At 33.4% G+C, this 22,312-nt stretch overlaps 1 protein-coding gene across 2 annotated transcripts in view; it reads left to right on the plus strand.

Annotated features, from left to right (window-relative positions):
* Positions 1 to 2,843: 2,843 nt before the first annotated feature.
* LOC135832710 (regulator of G-protein signaling 7) overlaps positions 2,844 to 22,312 on the plus strand; it is an 89,281-nt gene continuing 69,812 nt past the window's right edge. For both annotated transcript variants that reach the window (XM_065346151.1, XM_065346155.1), the window contains exons 1-2: positions 2,844 to 3,197; positions 11,678 to 11,834. In XM_065346151.1, coding sequence (XP_065202223.1) covers positions 11,790 to 11,834 — 45 coding nt within the window. In that variant the 5' untranslated portion in view covers positions 2,844 to 3,197; positions 11,678 to 11,789. The remainder of the gene's footprint in view (positions 3,198 to 11,677; positions 11,835 to 22,312) is intronic.

Genomic DNA, 22,312 nt, shown 5'->3' on the forward strand with positions numbered 1-22,312 from the left:
ATTGGACAGATCAATACTACATGATTTATTAGCATATCACGGTAACAAACGATTTAGTTCTTTGTAAGATAAAACACATTTATACGCGAATTCGCAAACAATTAACAAATTAACAATATTAAACCGATACAACTTGATGTTTAACAGTATTAAAACGTTCCTAGATAAGCTATAAAAACAGACTAGACCGAGCCAACTGAGAACAACCTTCACTACACTAACTATCCCCTACCTATCATAGGTACCTATTCTCCCTCCCTACTCTAGGTATATCGTGATACTTTGTTCATTTACGGGTATGTTACATGGATTATTACAAGGAATAATCATGAGGATTATTCCCTGTACTAAAGGCCATATCTACTATGACACTTATATGAAATTTTTCTGAATAATTTCAAGTGAATTATTTGTGGTGATTTAGATTAAATTGTTCAATGATGATTTAGTTATTTACAAAAAAAATTCGCAATTGGAAAATGACCTAAGAAAGAACGAAAAATTGTCAAAAATGTACGAAATTTTGAAAGGAGTTTTAAAATGAAAAAAAAAAATCAAACGAGGAAAAACCGTGCTTGAAAAATTTTTGCACATCATTTTTTTTCTACCAAAGAAAAGTGATTTATCGTATATGTACGAAAACAATTCTAAAAAAGTACGAAATTTTGTTTTTTGGATTTGGCACCAGACAATCGGATTTCATTTTTTAAAATTCAGTTTGGAATTTTTTGTGGGGATTTCAAACTGATTTTTGTGTGTTGAATTCTACCTAATGAATTTTTTCCAAGTGATGACAAATGAATTTTTGTGGAGATTTAGAATAAACAACTCAGTGATGATTCAGCTTGGAACTTGTTTTGATTATTTCAAATGATTTTTCTGCAGTAATTTTTTACACATTTACATTTTTTTGGTGATTTTTAGAATTAATTTTCTACTTTTAATCTTCATTTCCGTTGCTGATGAAAAAAATCTTCAAATTTCACGCATTCGCAAAAATCCAAAATCTCACACCTCAAAAAAACGAAATCCAAACATCGGTGATAAATACCTCTCCACAACAAAAACCATCGTGAAAAAAATACATTTCCCGTGAAAACTAGACTCACTCCTGCGTCGCTCATTACACGCTGCTGGAAAAGCACTCGCTTTCCCGCCTATATCTTCAAGAGTCTAAGAGCAGAGGCAAGCGAACTCTGCTTTTGGTAACTACTTCTGCCTTCCGATCGATACGGATTATCGAGTGGAAAGGACGGGCGTGGTACAGCTGGAAGAGGTGAATACGGACGATTACTGAACGCTGTCGTATATTGTGAAATATTGTAACGGGGAAAAATGGTTCATTCTTTCTCGAGCCGTCGTCTTAAATATGACTCCTGTTACCTGGTATACGAGTACAGTTTTCTTATCTTGGTGATTTCCTTCTTTGTCCTTGCCCCAGCAATTTTGCCAATTTTTTCCTTCAAAAAAAAAAAAAAAAACGCAATTAGGTACACAGCTTTATATAGAATAAAATAATGATGTTTTTGTTGAGCTTCGTTTTACGTATCTTATGAGCTCAATTTTTCTCTGGGTTTTGAGCAGTGTAGGTACCTAGTTTCAATTAATGGGTGAAATATTTCGATGAAATCAATCGATCAGTACGTCGTGTGATTTTTTTATCACTCAAAAAAATATTAATTTATCGACAGTTGAACGATAAAAGCGTGTAATTTACAAACTGTACGCCAGATCCGTTCGTTATGTACTTGTTGTGCATTTATAAATTACGAAATTGTACATAGACGCCCACATCATATTTACCTACCTACATATCGCTTTTAAAATTATAAATACGAAATATTTCTATTACAAGCTCTTCTAAATTTTCGAATGGAACATAAATATGGATAATTGTAATGACCTATACGTAAATAGGCACATTGCATAAATCCGCTCAGTCTCGCCAGACAAATAGATAATTGATTTTCTACCGAAACTGCGATATAGGTTGCGAAAAAGCGGCCAGCATCGTTTCTAAAGTGTTCAATCTTCTACGATGTAGAATTTTATTTCAAAATTTCACTTCATCATCATCACTGTTTTTAGTACGTACCTATCTTTAATTTTAGCTTAATAACAGATAGTAATAGGCTGCCTATCGTTCCTAATATCGACCAATAAAGAAATTAATTCGCTTTTAATTGCGTCAAGCCGCAGAACAAATTACTCGTACGATGCAAAATTATTTATCATCTACATGAATCACGTCTGTAATGAAATCATGGTAAACCACAGATACACCTACTCAATTAAAGACATTTAAGCGACAAAAATTAAATCTTCGTGTGAAAATCTCTTCTAGCTCGAAATTTAATTTCATCTATCTTAATGATAGTAAATTGCGAATGCTAATTTGGTTTACAGATTGATGCGAATTTTTCACCTAGCGTGACAAATTTTTTGAAATTTTGTTCGACGAATGTTCGGTTAAATACCTAGCTATAGGTAGAAATTGAAGGAGAAAAAAACATGCTAAATTTTTACCATGATTTGAATTATTCTTGTGAGAAACTTAACGCGAGCGAGAGAAGCTCAAATGGACAAATTATTAAACAAAATCCCAATTCCCTAATTTGTTTAGCGACGTGCTTTATATCATCACTTGAAAGTTGGAACAGATTAAATTTAATATGGTAAAAAAAAAAAGAAAAGAAAGAAAACCCGTAGAGGTACTTCGCGTATAGTCCTGTGCTGTTTTTTCTACCCCAACGTGAACGAGTTGCTCGTTTCAGCTTGGCAATCGAACGATTTGCCTGGCAAACGAATCATTCGCGAATTATTCTTGCTTTTACATCGTTGTTACCGTAAGCTTTGTACATTGTATCAGCCGTGTGATTCAAACGTGCGCGCCGTTTCAGCGACGACAATTTCCCAGTATTTTTATCTGGCAAAGTACTCGGAGGCAATTTTGCAATTACCTCCGGTCTTGGTAATTCAAACACGGTGTTAATTTCGAAAATTTCGGAAAATTTTCGATATGTGTCGGAATGGTGTTACGATTTTGCGTGGAATCGGGCATTTTGTGTCATCATTTTGATCAAATTCGACGGTGATATCCAAGTGCATCCTGTGAAAAAAAAATTTTACCGCCTTGCTTGGCAGAAAGCTAGATATGCACTCAAAACATCGGTTTCATTTCAGCCCTCATTTTTTCGGTAAGTTTCATCCGTCATCGTCATCGTCATCGCACGTTGCATATATTTCCCAATCCCATTTTTAGTTTTTTTTTTTATCGTACGATACGTAAAATGTGCGCGAACGATAGTAATTTATGCGTTATTATTGATTAGCATGTCAAAAAATCGTTCTACCGCTCTTAATACTTTACGAATTGGTTCGCCTTAACTACCTCAGGTACCTAGGCCAATTGACTATTGTATTGTTGGTACTTGGTATTCATTTTTCTTCATTTCTCACGTTTCTGTTAGTGTAAGTATAGGTACGTATTAGGTATCGGTTTTAGCTCGCTATTGAATTTCTCATTAGTCCATGTGTTGCTGAATGAATTCGTTTTACTTTGTGTAATTTGAGGTGCTAGAGGTAAACACCAAAGAAATTCTATCATTTTCAAATCAGCACGTTTAAATTATCGTAAAGGAATGGTGTTCTTCGGTGTTGATGGTTTGCTCGTTATAGTCTTTGCTTTTCCAACTTCATTATATAACGTACCTATATATCTACCTGGGTAGTAGGTAGTAAGTACCTAAATCAAGCTGAAATAGGTTAGTTTGGCCACCTTTAATCGTATCATTTTGAATTTGGAATACTCGTAAGGTCTCCAATCAAGATGTGACTGATATCCATTACCTACACAATTTCAGACCTGATAACAACCTGAAATCATTGTGGTGTAAGTTTTGTTCTTTTGGAAACAGAAAATTCTTTGGACTGTTTTTCTTTTGGAACAAATTAGGTACCTATACAGTGAATCAGTTATTTTGGTGACACTTCATCCCATAACAAGGATCTGATCAATCAAATGCCATCAAAGGTTTCTTTCTAAGGGCATCATTGAATAGCAAGCAGGGTTAACCCTTACACACCCAGATAAATCTAGTAGAACTATAGAAGTGCACAGAAAAAAAATGCATTTGATTTTCATGAATAGGACTGTCATATGAATGTCTCAGTACAAACTTACTGTCTAGCTCGATACCAACTAAATTAATAAATGATATAAAAACGTCATGTTTGAGTGTGTCCTACTTATTCATTCTCACACTCCTCAACCTATTCCTCAAACTCTGACTCATCCAACTAGCTCACTCTCTGTACACTCCCATTTCTCATACAACATCTACCTCTTCCTTAAAAAAAAAATAAAGAGTGACCTCGCTTATCAATACTCAATCTATTATAGTAAAATTCTAAACATCTTATGCCAAGTTTTTACAAACAGTTTATATTTTTTGATGCTTATGGGTAAAACAAATGCGTATTATAAAATGAAAACAAGAATATTATTTAAAATGAAACAATGTTTTTCTGGTCAGTATTTAAACATTATTGTTTACAAATAATGAGTAGATAAATAAACATTGATCAAAGTTTGATTCTTTGAACTAAAAATTATAAGTTGAAGTACCTATTTCTCATGCTATTACAGGGTACCCAGAAATATCGAGTACCCCAAAGAAAGTTTTTCATTAAAAATATAGGTTGGCAACGTGAAATAGATGCATATGATTGGTGGAATGTTATCTCATCTCCACTCCTGCAACCAATCATGTGCTATCATTATTATCATTCACTGTGACCAACCAAAGTATTTTAGTAGAAAACTTTTTTAGGGGTACTCGATATTTCTGGGCACCCTGTACATTTACCTATTTATAAAATTTGACCAGTTTTTTTTCTTATAGAAATATGTACAATAGATAGGTACTGAAAATGTTACTTAGTAACCATTTAGGTATATTTACAACTTAAGATCTGATTTCTGATCAGATGACCTTTGGGGATTGTGGTAACCCTCATAGAAAATCACTACTAGTGACTTACAAAAATTACTAGTGTCTCTGAAAAAGTTACTACTAGCACTGGTACATACTAACGCTACTAGCGACCAACTTAACACTACTAGCAACTGACTCAGCGCTACTAGTGACCAGCTTGATGCTACTAGAGACTGACTCAACACTACTAGCAATCAGCTTGGTGCTACTAGTGACTTGTAATAGTGACGCTAGGAATAAACGGCCAAATAATGTAATGGTTAGAGACAATACTTATGACGTTGGATAGACTAATTTGTTTGTGGGAATATGTTTAAAATTACTCCCAGGGAAAGGAGATTTTCCCTGGTAGTAGCTAGCTCGAGAGAATGAGTGTCTATCGTTCCTAGGCGACTATTCATCATTAAAAGAAGAGGTTTGAATAAAGAAACACCTCTAGAATAATATGTACATTCTGTTTTATTCTGATTTTTACATATTATACAAATTTATACTCAACGAGTTATTTAGATTAATAGCTACTTAACGTACATCGTACAACTAGGCAATTTATTATACACTAGTGTTAGAGAAATAGCTGAATTATGTCACTCAAGAGGCGTAAGGCCTGGTGCGTAAGAATATTAATATACTTACCCTATTGAAGGAGCAATAAATCGATCCTTGCGTCTGTGTAAGCTGGTTAAGCTTACTGCACATGATTTTATGACGATCACGTCATAAAACCCAGAAAAGAATGGGCGGCAATTATCTTATGATAATTACGGCAAAAACACTGTACACTTTCACACCCCTACTGAACGGCTCACGAATACTAGGCCTTATTGGTGTGTACATATCCTACTCTGCACTTTTACCGGATCACGTGGCTTGATGTCCGGAATCATCCGCCGTGAGTCGAAAATACCTTATTCCCACAACGACATAACGGGGGACAAGTTAATAACAATTATATCAACCCTCGAGGGGGTTACAATGGGGGATGAATGTACGGCACAACCTAAATTAGATGGGTTGAATGTCATTTGACTAGATCCTATCATCACGAATAATAAGAACTTGGTCTGTTAAGATGGAGATTCGACAACCGCGACACCACACTGGACCTCTGGTCCGGTGCATAACGACGACGCGAGAAGGCTCTTAAGAAGATGTTACCACTTCGGAAGACTTGAATGAACTCTCCTTCTTTTCTCATCCGATGATCCGTCGAGGCGCTCGCCCGGATCATCGTGGGAGTTAACACGTAGACCTTGACCATAAAGAGGTGGATCTTATTTCTCCTCTTTCGAGAAGAATACATTAGAACCGGTATGGAGAACCTTCTAGTAGTTTCCCGGTGTAGAGAAACTTCTAGCAATTTCCCCTTACGCGGTTGGGCCATACCTGTACCTTACAGACTGACACGATGTTACAAACAAATGATTCAACACTACTAATGACCAAGCCGACACTAGTAACGACTGAACTGAACTGATGCTATTAACAGCTATGGCAGGTACCTACAATCACTGAAAATAGAAGAATAATTGCTAAAAACCGCGTTGATTATTTTTTAAATTATGAATTTTGAAAAGATTCTGCTCTGGCCAGATCATTAATTTCCTTTTCCTTTCTCCAACCAAAATTAGATAGTATCAAAACTGACTTCTCACATCACAAATGATGCTGTTTTTTTACTTGAAGTTGTCTTTAAAAAGGGTCCTCCAATGAATTTTAGTCAAACTACCAGAAATCCTCAATCTAAAAACGCCCTTTTTTTCGCAGAAAATATCTGGAAACAATTATTTAACATTTCAATTTTTTGCCAAAATTGGTTGTTTGTGAAAATATAGAAATTATATATATCCTGAAGAAAATGAAGAATTGTCAATTGTCAGGAGCTTTTGCCATGGCTTTCTCGAGCCCCATTTATATTTTTAAAAATATTGCAACTTCCGGAAAAATGAAAATGCTAGTCATCTAAATCTTTATTTGCACTGCCATTGAATTCTGATGAAAATTGTTTTTCAAAGTTTCCCAGTACTTTACCTACTGTAGTTTTTGTCCATATTATAGTACACATTTAATGCCAAATCAGTCAAATAGGCTGGAAAACTAGCTCACTCTCAGTCTCTGTATGTACACTCCTATTTCTCATACAACAAGAACTTACACGAGTGTCATTTTGATGTACTGTATGCCCCTCTGCTCCTCATTTTTTGTGTGTTTTTGTTAATTATACATATGTACGACAAAGCAGAGCACTTGATTGGGCCAATTTTGAGACAATGTGATATGATTACATTTCACACAACTGATGATTGAAAGCAAATCTTTGACGAACCATATCTCATTTTTAGTAGGACATAATTAGGAAAAGGTTGAGGTAAAATACAGGCTACAGAGCTTAGTTTTTAATTTAATATGGATTTGTTATTAGGTATGTTATTACAAAATGTGATTACAAAAGTCTAAAGGTGTGGCTAGAAGGGTCCCGAGCGTTTTTTTTTACTTAGATACATATTTGATGAATTCATTTCGTGGCAAAAATATAAGACAAATTTATATGCATCAAGTAGGTATAGGTATACTGGATGTAGAACATGCAAATTTACGACAAAAATTGAAAACTTTCGTCCATAATGCTTTTGAAATATATGTTGTTGAAAGTACATACTTCGGTAAAAGCTCAAGCATTTTTGTATTTCATTAAGTTTTCTTTTCGTTATCATATTGGAATTTTCAGCTTTAATGTACCAAAAATTCCAACACCGAGGGATGATTTTCATGATTATGCTTCCAGAGTCTTGGCAGTTCACAATTCAAAAAAGCACAAGCAGTCTTGTATTTTCAGTTTTTTCTTTTTGTAATTTTAATATGTACCTACTTCTCAGTTTGTGAAAAATCTTGTAAGTACTCGACCAAATTGCATAAACTGTGGACTGAGGAAGTTTCAACTTTTTTGAAAATGTGTGAAAATGACCTAGGATTCAATCAAATATGATTTTGAAGTCTGTATTGTAGAAAATTCAAAATTTAGTATAAGCTCAGAAATTTTTGAACGTTCAATTTCTGAAGATTTCATGCAACTATATACAATAGGTGAAGAAAAATTGCGAAAAGAAAAATTTTCAAGTACAAAAATGCCTAAGTTTTTACATAAGTTTGTACTTTCAGCCAAATAGACTTCGAAAGCATCGAGTAAATCAAAGTCCTGCAAAAGTCCTGCTTTATTTGGCCGATGAGTGTTGCAAGTCTTGTAGTTGTCCTGCTTTTTATCACTTTTCATAAAAAAGTCATGATTTTTTTCAATCACACTTCAAATTTTCAAATTCATTTCTTCCTCTTTTCTGGAATTTTGAAAAAAAATTGCGGAAAAGGGCTCATTTGTCGACCTTTTTTTAAAACTTGAATTACTCATTTTTGAAACTTTTGCCCTTGCTTCGCTCGGGCTACATACACATGTACTTCTTCTATTTCTGAATTTCTGCACATAGGTAGTAAATGTTTGTTCCACATTTAATAGGTACTTGCTTTACTTTCAAAAATGTCAAATGTTAGAAAAACAACACAAAACAAAAAATTTACTTCTTAAATTATAAATTTTCGAAAACTTCGACTCTCGCTTCGCTCAGGCCTAAATCTATCGAGTACTCAATCTCAAAAAATGTTTAAATCAAAAAATAAACTTCTCACATAAAAAATAAATGTTTTTTTTTACTTCTTGAAACTCAAATTTTTGAAACTGTTTGCTTATAATTTGGTTTGGGCTTGTTTGTTTTTATTTTTCGAAGATGGAATTTCTAAGAAAAACCGTACTTAATTCAAATTTTGAAATTTTGAAACCAAAAAAATCAAACTCCTTACATAAAAAACATTTCTCATTCACCTCTCGAAGTATAAATTTTCAAATGCTTTGGCCCTCACTTTGTATGGGCCTGTTTGGTGTTTTTTTCAAACTTGGAATTTCTGAAAAAAAACATACTCAATTCAAATTCTGAAATTTTAGAGCCAAAAAATCGAACTCTACATAAAAAAACATTATTTTTTTCAACTTTAGAAGTCATGATAGGCTATTAGACCTAAGTACATTTATCAACCAGCAAAATTGTCTTCCCATCTTTCATATTATTCGCCAAAATTTGTATTTTTTTTTCTTTTCATACTTATCGATCGGAAAATTTTTGGTCCCCCCCTCACTTTCAAACAAAACGTTTATTTCGTTCACAACTTATTGTTCAAATTCAAAAAATGTTCAGTTTGAATCAGAAAAATAAACTCTTCAAGTTTGTATTTTTTTGAAATCATCATTCAAATTTTAAACTTTTGAAGTAAAAATAATAAACTTTTTGATTTTTTACACAAAAAACCATTGTTTTTTATACCTCTCCATTTCTCCATAGTATACTGATTTTCGAGAGCTGTTTTGTTTCTCTTTTCCATAACTAAAAAATTCCAGTTTTGAAGAAGATATCAAAATGTTTATACGATAGGTACATGAATACCTATTTATTTGCAAAATTATAATACATAATATTTATATCAAAATGACAAAATTGTTATTTCAACTCTTACTTATTTTACTTTAAAACTCGTGGTTTTATTTTGGAAAATTGGTAGGTACATTTTTTCAAAGTAAGTACCGTTCAAATTTTTCATCAATATTTCTTACATTAAAAAATTGTTATTTTGAACAAAAATTCATTCGCCCAATTTCATTACGTTAACAAGAACCTTTGAAATTATAAAATTATAAATCCTGGAATGTTGAAGACATTGGAGAAGCGAAACATTTTGAATATAAAATTTTGTCTCCCCGTTTCTTTCTCCTCTTGAAAAATTTCACGTATTTGAAAAAAGTCCTGCTGAAGTCCTGCTTTTTCATTTCGGAATTTTATTAGACACCCTTCTCTCCTCTCTTGAAAATTCCAAGTGTTCATAAAATTTTCTGATAAAAGTCTTACTAAAATCCATTCTTTTTTCATTTTGAAATTAGTCAAAACTTTTTAAAACAGTAAAAATCATCAATTTCTGAAACTTCTCCTGGAATTTAGTTCACTTTTTAGATAAAATATATCAAATTTCACTTGAAAAAAAAAAAGAGGAACTAATACTAGTTTATGTCAAACTTTCAAATGTGAATTTTTGATATTTCATCAGACTTTTCTTTTATAAACTTACTTGGAATTATTCATGATTTAAAACTTTGCTTGCGAGAGGAAACTTTAGGTACCCACATTTTTTTTTACAAGTCCCTTCCTAAAAATTGAATTTGACATCTAAAAAGTCTGCTTTACAGGTAGATAATGCAGTTAGAATGTTAAAATATAAAATGGTATTTTTCCGAGTTTTTAAACGCCTGACATAATTTTACAATCATTTTTTTGTAATTTTTCTCGAAGGGTGGGGGAACGGGGAAACACATTTTATCCTTCAGTAAATTGTTAGCTGAAAATGTAGCTAGCTAGAATTTAGAATTTACGCTTGTTTTCTAAAAATCCAGCAAAGTGCTTATCGAAATGTATGGTGACTAATTGGTGGACTAGACGGGTAGTATACCTCTACCTTCATGATTAATAATTGATGACTTGACAAAAAATAGTAGGTACCTACATATCGCTTTTCCAATAAAGTGAATTAAGCATATGATACCATACCTAGTACGAGTAATAAGTTGCATTGTTAGTAGGTACTTCGAGAGTGTCAAGCAAACGTGTCAAATTAGTCGTCACAGTTGCAATTTGGAAGCTTTTTTATATTTTTCAAATTGAAAACTGAAATTGTATTCCTGATAGGATTTAAAAAATAATTATCTCTCCATTTGATGCAAGTACCTACCTACACAATACACATGTATTACGAGACCAAGTATGAACAGTACATAAAATAAAAATCGATTATGGCACCACCACCACTCCATTCCAGAATATTTTCCCCGTTTCAGAAATGATATTTTGATGTTTTGGCTTACTCATTTAATTAAAGTGTGTTAATGTGAAATATTTCAGAAGAAACAATTTTTCAAAACACAAACCACGATTTTTGCAAAACTTTGAAGATAATAATTCTCATCTCCAGAGCTAAAAAATGTTTGGTACTTGCATGCTTATGAAGTTATAAATTCGAAATGATTCATTATATAATCTGTGTGTGTAGGTGGCTTAAAAATTACATCTAGGTATACCTACCCATAAATTTTTACGTTTAATCAAATTGTTTTTGTAAATCGCCATTTTATCGTGCACTCAACTTTATACCTATGTCATGAATTTTTAAAAGTAGGTAGATATATAATACCATACCCACCGACCTATCTGACTAAAATTTGATCTAGTATCCATTAGTCAAATGCGGTTATTGTTATTTGACGTGAGAGCGAATTTGAATAAATAGATAGGGTTTTGCTAGTTACCATATTATTGTTATATTCAACCCTTATTATGGTACATATAGGTAATACTATATACTTACAGCAAAAAATGTTTTGAAAGGTTCATATCTGTACGCTAGGTTCAAAACAAGGAAATTTCCATGCCTTGCCTCGTCTCACTGATGGTTTGTTTTCGCTGTACATTTTTTTTTTTTTTTAGTATGCTTATTATTAATATCTACATAAATAATGATAAGCGACGGCGACGTTTACCTTTGCCTATAATTATTTTATGCTAAAATGAATGTTTAACGAATTTTTGTTACAGTTCAAATGAGCGGGTGACGAGTTGTCGGACCGATGACGGGGCGGGGTCAAAGTCCGATGGAGCTCGGCTAACTCGCCCCGCTCAGCACGGCCCCACCCCCGCCCCTAACACCATGGATCAGTCGGAGCGCGGACATAGGCCTCTTGCTTTCGATAAAGTAATTATTTTTATGACTTTTTCTTTAATTATTAGTAGTAGTTTGTATAAATTTCAAGTGGTAAATTGTCCAATTTTGTATCAAATCTATTTCCCATGCAAGATGTTTTTTTTTTACTCCACTGCAAGATGCATACTTCATGAAAACTTCCCTTAAAATAAGTTTATAATACGCTTCAGATTAAGCTTGGATCGTGGACCGTCTCTCTGATGCAAAAGTTCTCATCTGATCCTATTCGTTTGACCATTCACACAGTTTTTCTAAATGCCATACATTAATGATTAAAGTCCGATGAAAAAGTTATCTATGTCGTAGCTAAGGTTGAACATTTCGATAACAAAGAAAATGGTCCTAAATTATCATAAAGTTACTTTCGAATATGGTAGAAAAATAGGTATTCCGTTCATTTTACTATTCACTTTTGCCAGAAAAAATTCAAAAAACTGTAAAAATAGAGATATCTGTATCCTTATTTTGGACACTCGGTTTCAGGTTTGCTATTGAATAGATTGCTATTCCTTATTTTAGGCTGGCTCTTATTTTCAAATTTGAGATTTTTTGCTCCAATCACCCCCCCCCCCCCCCAAGTTGTTCCATTTGGCGAGAAAATAATTCCCGCATTTGCCCTTCCATTTTCCAAAAGGTTGAAAAATAGAAAATTAAGCAAAATTTTCTAATTAGGTATGTATCTATTTTTTACCGACTTTGCCGTGAAACGGAAAAGTGAGGTATTGTATTTGTCATGATGGTTCAAGAATTGGGTGGGGGTGGATTTTCTTGACGTTTCGGAGTGTGCTGATCACGATAAGACGTATGGCGCAAAACGAGATAAGTTTATATATATATATCAATTTATGTATAAATTTGTGTCACGCTGAACTCAAAAGCTCCGAACTTTAAGTCGAAACTGATGATGGCAAAATATTGCTTTGATACTGAACTAGAGAAATTTTTAATTTGGTCGAAATTGATTCAGCCGTTTACGAGATATGAACGTTTAAGTGTGTTTCAACGTTATGGATAAGCAGAAATTTGTGTAAACCCTTATATCTCGCAAACGGCCCACCCCCAACAAACAGATGGGGTGGTTAGGGTATGTAGGTTGCAGATTGGTGCGCCGGAGGTCGGGCGTTCGAATCCCGCGCGAGTCAAGAGGAGACAATTTTTTGTTGATTTTTTTGTCAATTTTTTTGTTAATTTTATCCGTCCAAAATTTTTTTGCCATAAAAAATCAAAATTTTTCAAAAATTTCTAGTGTAATTTTTGTTTTGACAAAAAACATTAAGTTTTTAGTAAATAGCCAGTAAATTTTGATAATGTTTTTTTTTTTGGTGAATTAATAGTAATTTTTAGTAAATAAAATGATTAGTTATTTTTGGTGAATTACCCGTAATTAAAGTTGGTCGAAAATTTTGGTAAATTGCTTAGGTAATTTTTGTTTTGGTAAATTAATGGCGTAATTTTTATTGGTAAATTGGTATTCCAATTGATAAATTTTCGTAAATTGCTGGGGTTATTTTTGGTAAATTGGTAAAAACCTTTGGCAGTAAATTACTGAGGTAATTTAAAAAAGTCGGTAAAAATTCGGTAAAAAATTGGTAAATTGGTAAATGTTGGTAAATTGGTAAATTTTGGTAAATCGGTAAATTTCGGTAAATTGGTAAATTTCGGTAAATTGGTAAATTTCGGTAAATTGGTAAATTTCGGTAAATTGGTAAATTTCGGTAAATTGGTAAATTTCGGTAAATTGGTAAATTTCAGTAACTTGGTAAATTTCGGTAAATTGGTAAATTTCGGTAAATTGGTAAATTTCGGTAAATTGGTAAATTTCAGTAACTTGGTAAATTTCGGTAAATTGGTAAATTTTGGTAAATTGGTAAATTTTGGTAAATTGGTAAATTTTAGTAAATTGGTAAATTTTGGTAAATTGGTAAATTTTGGTAAATCCGTAAATTTAGGTAAATTGGTAAATTTTAGTATTTGTTTTGTAAATTACACGCCTCAAATTTTTTATAAAACCAATTGTTTAATTGTTTGTTTATTTTCCTGTATAACAGAGCAAAGTCGGTTAATCTTGCCTACTGCGCAAGATGTTTTTTTCATTCTACTCTTACCCTACCCAATTCATCCGCCTCTGAACCAGAATGGCCCCCAAAATTATTTTCTCGACTTTGTATGAAAAGTGTGAAAACAATGAAAACAGGGTGGGAGGGGGGGTTCAACTTTGCTATTTTGTTGTACTTAAGCATTGTAAAACACAGAAATTTCAGAAGTTTATCTTCAGTTAGACTATAGGTAGTTTCAAAAACCCTTTTGTCTAGCTTTGGCCAAAAATTTAAAAACATGTAAAAAAAATCAACATTTGTGCCAATAAATTGATAAATGAACCTAACAAAATAAAAGAAAAGAGCATTACCAAACATAGTAGCTGTTATTATTTATGTGATTTTATTGTTCAAAAATAGCAAAATTTGAACCCCATCAGTCTCTCACTTTTTTCCCCTGAGAGGGATGAAAAAAGTTAGGGGATGTTTTGGTTCAAATGGGGAATATTGGAAGGGAGCAGAATGAAAATTGAAAAAATCAAAAATTGAAAAATATTGCTTCCTTTTTCATTCTGTAAAATGGGGGGGGGGGATCTGGCACCACTTTCTTTACATAGGGGGTTGAAACTTTATAGGATTTATTTTTTCATCAAATGGAACCACTTTGAGAGGTGGAAGCAGAAAAAATTGAAAAAAAATTTCCACCGAGTTGGAGGTACCATATCGCACCTCGGGAGTAATAAGGTCACATCTCAAAAAAAATTGATTTTGATGTTTTTGCATTTTTGGGGTTTGTATGACCCCCCTCAACCAAACATTACACTTTGAGTTGGGTACATCATCTAGATCTTGTAAAAAATGCAAATGGCCTAACTCAAAATCTCAACAACATTGCAAGTTGTTTGGAGTTATAAGGGCACATCTCAAAAAACTCCACCTTTTTTGAGCAAATTTCATACATACAAAGTGTTAACAAATAGTTGTCATTGTTTTGAATGTTTATCAGTTAGAAATAGTCACAAACGGTGCATTTTTTATTGGTTTGTACCAAATGGAAAAATTTTTTTAAATTGATCACTTTTCAGAAAAATGAATTTACACATATCATGAAATTTTAGTTTTTTGAGAAAAACTCAAAAACTAAGCACTTTAGAAAAAAACTAACGGCATTACTTCGATTGGAAATTTAATTCTCTACAACTTTGTCACCATGAAAGTTTTATTGGACGCTTCCTTTCGCCTCCACATCAACTTTAATGAAAGGTTATAACTCAAAATGTTTTCCAAACATTGAAATATTTCCTCTTTAAGATTTTATTTTTCACAGTGTTCTTATGCTAAATGAAGGTAGGATACCAGATCTTTAAAATGAGGTGCTATTCATTCCTCACAATTAATTATAAGTTGATAAAAATAATGAATCAAGTTTAAAAAAAAAGAAAATCACTCTCCTGTAAAATTTCACTTTTTTGAGATGTGACCTATAACTCCCGAGGTGCGATATGTAGGTACTAGGTATATAATGTAAGAACCACCCTATTTGAAAAATGAACTTTTGCTTCTGTCATTTAATCTTAATTTTGACCAAAATAATGAATCACTTAATGAAACATTCCCAAAAGTGTGGAAAACTGCAACAAAAATTCCAATTTTAAAACCCCAAATCTTGCATCCATAGTTATTGCTGCCCCATCTCCTTAACTTCAGTTCCTTCAGTTCCTTGCAAAATACTTTTAAAAAATGGTTATTTAAAGTCTTAAATTGGTATATTGATTCCACAAACTTTCTTAGCATTTAAGTGTATCAAAGTGGTTTCAGAAAGAAAAGATCTACTCTGGACCACCGATATTCAGTCTCCAAAAAGAAATTAGTTCTGCCTTTCAGAATAAAGAAAGTGTTTTTTCAGTCTTTTTTGATCTTGAAAAGGCATTTGATAAAGCCTACATATAAAATTCTCCAACTTTTGATTGATGGCATTTCCAATGTTGTTTCCAGACCCATTTCTCTAAGAATCTTTGCTGATATAAACATATTACTTTCGTTCAAATAATATTCAACTTACTCTTCAAAGTAATCCAAGAAACCCTCAAACAAATTAAACCATGGACAGATTCTAATGGTCTTACCTTCTCCGAGTCAAAAACACACTGTATACTTTTCACCAAAAAATAAAAAAAAGATTCCTCCACCTCCACCTCCAGATCTCATTCTCAATTTAAAAGGGCACTCATTACAATTCAAAACCACTAGGTACCTACTAAATTTCTTGGCTTAACTTTTGATAGAAAACTTAATTGGACTCCTCATTTCCTAAAAGTAAAGTCAGATGTCATAAAACGCCTATAGGCATCCATCTCACGAACTTTTACTTCACTTGTATCTCTAACTCGCAGTAAAAGTGAGTAACAGAAGCCCATAGCCCATGTTTTGCAAATACATATCTCGAATAAAACTTCTAATATCTTAAAAACAATTCAAAATTCAGCCCTAAGGATCTGTATAGGATAGGAGCCCTCTACAACAAACAAATTCATCTCAAATGCATCCGCCAACCCTTACCATCCACTCCAAAATTCAATCAAACCACCCAACCCCCAACATTTTGACCATGTGAAGGACCCATTTCTAATTTAATCACAATGTTAATGAATAATCTTCAAATCAATTGTATAACTTGAAAAACCAATATTATATCCCCCTTGAATTCCGCCTGCCGAACACCCAAAAAGTATTTTCCCGAATCAATATACCCGAACATCATTTCCCCAAATGGTAAAAGTTTCACATAATATCTAAGCATTTTTATTATAAAAAACATATCAAAAATTTTAAAAGTTTTTTGTACAATTAGGTAAGAGTATAGTTTTTTTTGTAAATTTTTTGGATCATTAATAATTGATTGAGCTGACGACGTTGACCTCTTCCTCCCCCCTCTCCCCATCTTGTTTCTCTGGCAGATTTATCGAATTAAAAAAAAATTAAGTGCATTTTTTCAATTTTTCGGATCGCTTATAACTTATGATGAAATACGCAAATCCCCTTCACCCCATTATTCGAAATTTTCAATTTTTATTATGCTCCTCCCCCACCCCTTCTGAATATGATGCATTCAAACAAGATTTTCCTGTTAAAAAATTGCTAGAACTTTTTTTTTCTCAAATTTTGAACAATTTTTCAATTTTCTTCAAAATTTTTTGACTCCGATCAAAACTAATCTTGGTGTGGATAGAAAAGATGAAAAAAATCCGCCATTTTCCATGACAGAGAGAAAAATTTAAAAATTAAAATCCACTGAAGATTTTACTGCATTTGGGATTTTCAATTTCGGGAATTCTGTTGTATCCACTCCTGAATCGTAAATCAAGATTAAGTATTTGTTGTGGTAGAATACTGTATCTATCACTTCTACGTCCAATAATAACTTATTCATGTATTGCATGGATTGGAACTTCGAAAACGAATACAAAAAAATTGGAAACATTCCAAAATAAGATACTTCGCATAATCACAAAAAGTCCATGGTTCCTGCGAAATTCACAGATCCGACGAGAACTTTCAATAGATACTATCCAAGAATGCATCAAAACAACCACATTCAAATGCCTCATGCGTATGCAAAATCAAGATTTCTTAACAGAACTGACATCTCAAACCTCAAACAGACGTCTTCGTCCTAGGTTAGCACCAGATATACTCAACTTCACCTAACATATCTTTCGCGTGAAATAGCGTATACCGCTGAACCGTAAGATCAATGTACAAATAATAAGTAATAATAAGATTTCAGGATCATAAAACAGCACAAAAGTTATTCGAGATAATTGATTTGGGATTTTGGTAGTTGAGCAAAAACATATTTGGTGGAATTGATTCAGGGAAATGTACTAGAATCTTGACCACTCAAAAAACAATCAGAGCTGTGAGACTGAAACAATCCCGAAACCAGAAGTGATTAAATCCCGATTCAAACCTAATCCTGAAACCAACCCTGAAACCAAAATCATTATTTTTCTTGATCCAAAAACAAAAAAAAAAAAATCATGGAACTGATATAATTTTGAACCCAAAACAATCCCAGAACTGAAACAAAATTGTTTTGGTTTCGGGATTTTATTTTGATAAATTGTCATTTTACATAATTTATCATCATCATTCATTCAAATTGTACCTAATAAAAATTACTCAACAAATTAAGCAAAATATGCATTTAAAACGTCAAACTAATTACACCATCGGATTCCCCATGTCAAAACGTCCCATTTTTTAGACCCCCTTGCAGGGTCCATTGGTCAATTTGAGCTGAAAATTGGTTGAGATGAAAATTCTGGAACCGGAACCAATTCATCTCAAAACCAAAACAATTTTTTCAATCCCGATATGAATCCCAAAACTGAAATGAAAATTTAAAAGAACAAATCCAAAAACAAATCCAATCCTGAAGTGAATTTTCAATCCCAAAATCGTTTTGGTCTCACAGCTCTGGTCAGAATACAATAAATTCAATCTCTACTTTACAGATGGATCAAAAATACCAACACTTCATTCAACATATGCCTACTCTATTAATGATAAAATTTCAAATTTTAAAAATCCATATAATTACTCTTCAAAATCTATTTTCTGATCACCTTCTAATTCAAAATATTCATAAAACTCTTATTTGATTTTCAAAATTCTTACTCCATCCAGTTTATGTATGTATGTACTAGAGCTGAAAACGGTTACGCTACCCGCTAACCAGTATCTGGTTAAAATACCGGCTGAACCCGCTAGTGGTTGTATCGGGTTGATTCGGATATAGATAGTAGCGCATAACGAGTACAACCCGAATGTTTTCGCACTTGGTCTGCGCACCCACCCCAAAATTTGATAATGCGTAAGTGGGAGGAGTTACGCTTTGACACCTGTCGTTTGTATGTGTGATTGACATTTGACATGATTGATGACAATGATGATGTCATGCCGGTACACCGGCTACACATTCAATGCGCTACTAGTTATATCGTGAACCAGTGCGACATTTTTTCAACTTGCTACCTGCTTTTAGCGATAAGCGAGAATTTACGATATGGGTACAGTAGTTACCCACTGTCAGCGAGTACCGTTTTCAGCTCTAGATGTACCTACCCAGCCATGTTGGAATCACAGGAAATGAAATTGTAGATATATACCTAAATTCAAAATCTGCCGCTACTCTTTTTCCTCTCACATTTATCACAACTGACGTCCTCAAATCTACCTTCATCCAAAGCACAGTTAAGAAATGGCAAAACTTTTGTTCCTTCCAAACATTGAACAAGCTCTTTCAACACAAAAAAACAATCCAATTTTGGAAAAATCTATCTCTACTAAATAGACTAGAAGAAATCATTGTAACCAGATTGAGAATTGGCCACACAAAAATCACCCACAATTACCTTTATGAAAGGTCCCCATAACCCACATGCCAGTTCTGCCTGTCAGCTGTCCTACACTTACTATTTCACTGTCCCTCCTTACATAAGCACAGACTATCCCTACAAATAGATGAAACATCCCTATTAATACCACACAACTCTTTTGAAATTGAAAAATTCATAGATCTAATAAAAAAACTCAACCTTACCAACTTGATGTATGCAAAAACATCCCCCCCCCCCTCAACCAAAAAAAATTTAACCATAATTTTATGTGTATTTAAGATGCTTACATTTTATTTGATTGATTAGAAATAATTCAGTAGGTCAATAGGCACTGAAAAATCTAATTTAGGTACCAATTTGAATATTTCATAAAAAATCGGGGTTCTCACATTTTAAATATTTGTACTGGAGCTGCGAATCTGCTGGAGGTGAAAGTATTTTTACTACATCTCATAATTTACCCCCCCTTTTTGTAAAAAAAAAAGAGTGTCCGAAGTTATAGGGTACTTAATGAAGCATATTTCAGACATTTTCTGATTCACATAAAATAAACAAAATCGTTCAAAATTTACAACTCGATGCTCAAAAACGGTAAAACCAGGAGAGTTGACAGTATCTCTCATTACGCTTTTAAAAATCCCTAGTCCAGTATAAAAATACCAATTTCTCGCAAAACGAAAGCAGACATTCTACAGCAGAAAGGAAAGAAAAGTCAATTTTTAATGTGTTGCTCATGTGTTGCTTCCGGTCTTCTCATTGTTGCTGAAGCACTCGCGAAACATTGTCGTAGCACGACGAAGTGTCATTATACGATTTGCTCTTCGAATTAAATTTTTTCTCTCTTCGTATCGCAGTCCAGCTTTCATCTTCGCTCTCTCGCTAGGATACTACAATTTCTGCCCTATACACGCGACGAACAACGACAAATACGTACAAGTAGTAATTCGATGAAATGTACACAAGCATTGTCGAGAGAGTCGATATTATCGAATGAATATGTTTCGTTATTTTTTTATTATTATTTTTTACGCTCTTCTCGACCTTATTTATTGTTCTGTTTCATCGAGTGCAGTTCATAACCCGGATAGCGTGACAGCGCCATGTACTCGTACGTTGCTGACCACATTTTTATTTTAGTAGTTGTTTCATTTTTAATAACTTTATTCTTTTTCAACGAAAGACGATCATAAAATATGTACATTTACTTTTATCTATTTAAGCGCCTTGAAATGAATTTTTTCTTTCATTCAAGTCGTGTCGTATGAAAAATGAAAAGAAACCGTGTCGAAACGCCGAGATGGTACTTTTATTCTAGATAGGAAAAAAAAAAGAAAAATTTAAAAATGGATTATAATCCGCTCGCGACACGATACGTTGGTATACTCGTACTTTCGAGAAATAAGGATTTTTTTTTTATATTCGGATTTGTATACGCACAAAAGTGTGTATTGTACGTAGCTATACTCTGCCTATACCTCCTTTAGCCTTTACCTATTTATTTAGAGCGATAAATAGCGCGCGAATATTGTTTACGTAGGCAGGAAATCGGCTACAGATAATTTTCGAAAATACCCGCCTATTATACTACGAAAGTAGAGGTAGGTACCAACATCAATGAGAACGAAACGGGTGCGAAAATTTCCAATACTTATTCGCGCCGATTTTACTCGTAGATTTAGAATGTGGAACGATGAGAACGAAAATCTCGTCAATGAGTGTGCTGCCGTTTACCTTTAGAGCGAGTTTAAATTTAACGACGGCTTTCATGGCTTTTCAAAATAAAACCATTTATCTCGTATATTTAAAAGGAAACTCCCCAGATTTTCGCGGTCGAAGTAAGCTTCGTAACAATGGCTGGCTATAGGTACATCACGTTTGCCGCTTTCCTGCTCGCGATGCTTGTTGGAAAAATGTGTAGTGTGTAGTGAAGGAGCAAGAGTATTAGAGTGAAAAAGAAAGAGATGGAAAAGCCAGAGAGCGAGAGAGAGAGGGTGGCAGGGTGGAAGAAAAAAAGGGCATATATCCCCGACACAAAGGGATGCACGCCGTTATACACGGTGTTATCACCCATGACTAGGAATGTCCCCGTATACAGTCGCTTCGGGCTGCTGCACAAAATACCACCTTCCAGCCATGCAGATCGATATTTTCAGCCCGCTTTACACGAATATACCATTTATTATTTTTATTATGTTAATTTCCGTTTGTTAATTTTCAATTTTTTACTACAAATTTAGCTCGTGTATTGTCGTATACGAGTGGTCGTTTCGATTTCGTATGCCAATTTCTCTGTATTTTTATACGTACTCGTATTTATCGACGCGATACGATACGATAAATACGAATATTCGTACCACCACGGCAATGCATCGTATAATAACGTTATTCTTGTCCTATGTTGGTTGGTACTCGTTTAGGGTCTCTAATTCGCAATACTCCTTTGATTGACGAAGGTCATATTGTACTATGTGCGATGTGCAGTGTGCATAAAGTGTTTGGTGGGTACCATATTGACGACGGTTACCTCATATGGCACGTATCGTATTACCTCTCGTATAAAAGAAGTGTTCTTCAGTTTCTTCTATATTTATACGTACCTACTTTAAACATTTTTTTTTTTTTTGTTGTTATTATTATTATTTTTTTTCAAAAGAAAACATTGCGTTATCGTGTAATAGGTGTAATTACGTACTTTAATGCCACGTAATTGATCGTGAATATTTCGTATTTTTTTTTTACCCAATAATTTCAAGTGAAAGGGTGTTCTCGCGTAAAATAGGTGAAATTCTTCTGTTCTTGGATTTTTAAAATTTTGACGAAACATTGTTAGGTAGGTGTCTACATTTTTGAAAAATGTTGAACCCAGAATATTTTTCCCCGCCCCCCTACTCACTGCCAACAATGGCAAAAAATGCGTTATTCGGAAAAAAATCATACTTTAACGAGTTTTTTGAACAAACATTTTTGTATTCACACAAAATGTATTTCAATTTTTTTTTGGCTCCCTCCCCTGGAAGAAAGAGAAGTATTA

The sequence above is a fragment of the Planococcus citri genome, chromosome 1, assembly GCF_950023065.1.
Source record: "Planococcus citri chromosome 1, ihPlaCitr1.1, whole genome shotgun sequence".
Classification (NCBI taxonomy): Eukaryota; Metazoa; Arthropoda; class Insecta; order Hemiptera; family Pseudococcidae; genus Planococcus; species Planococcus citri.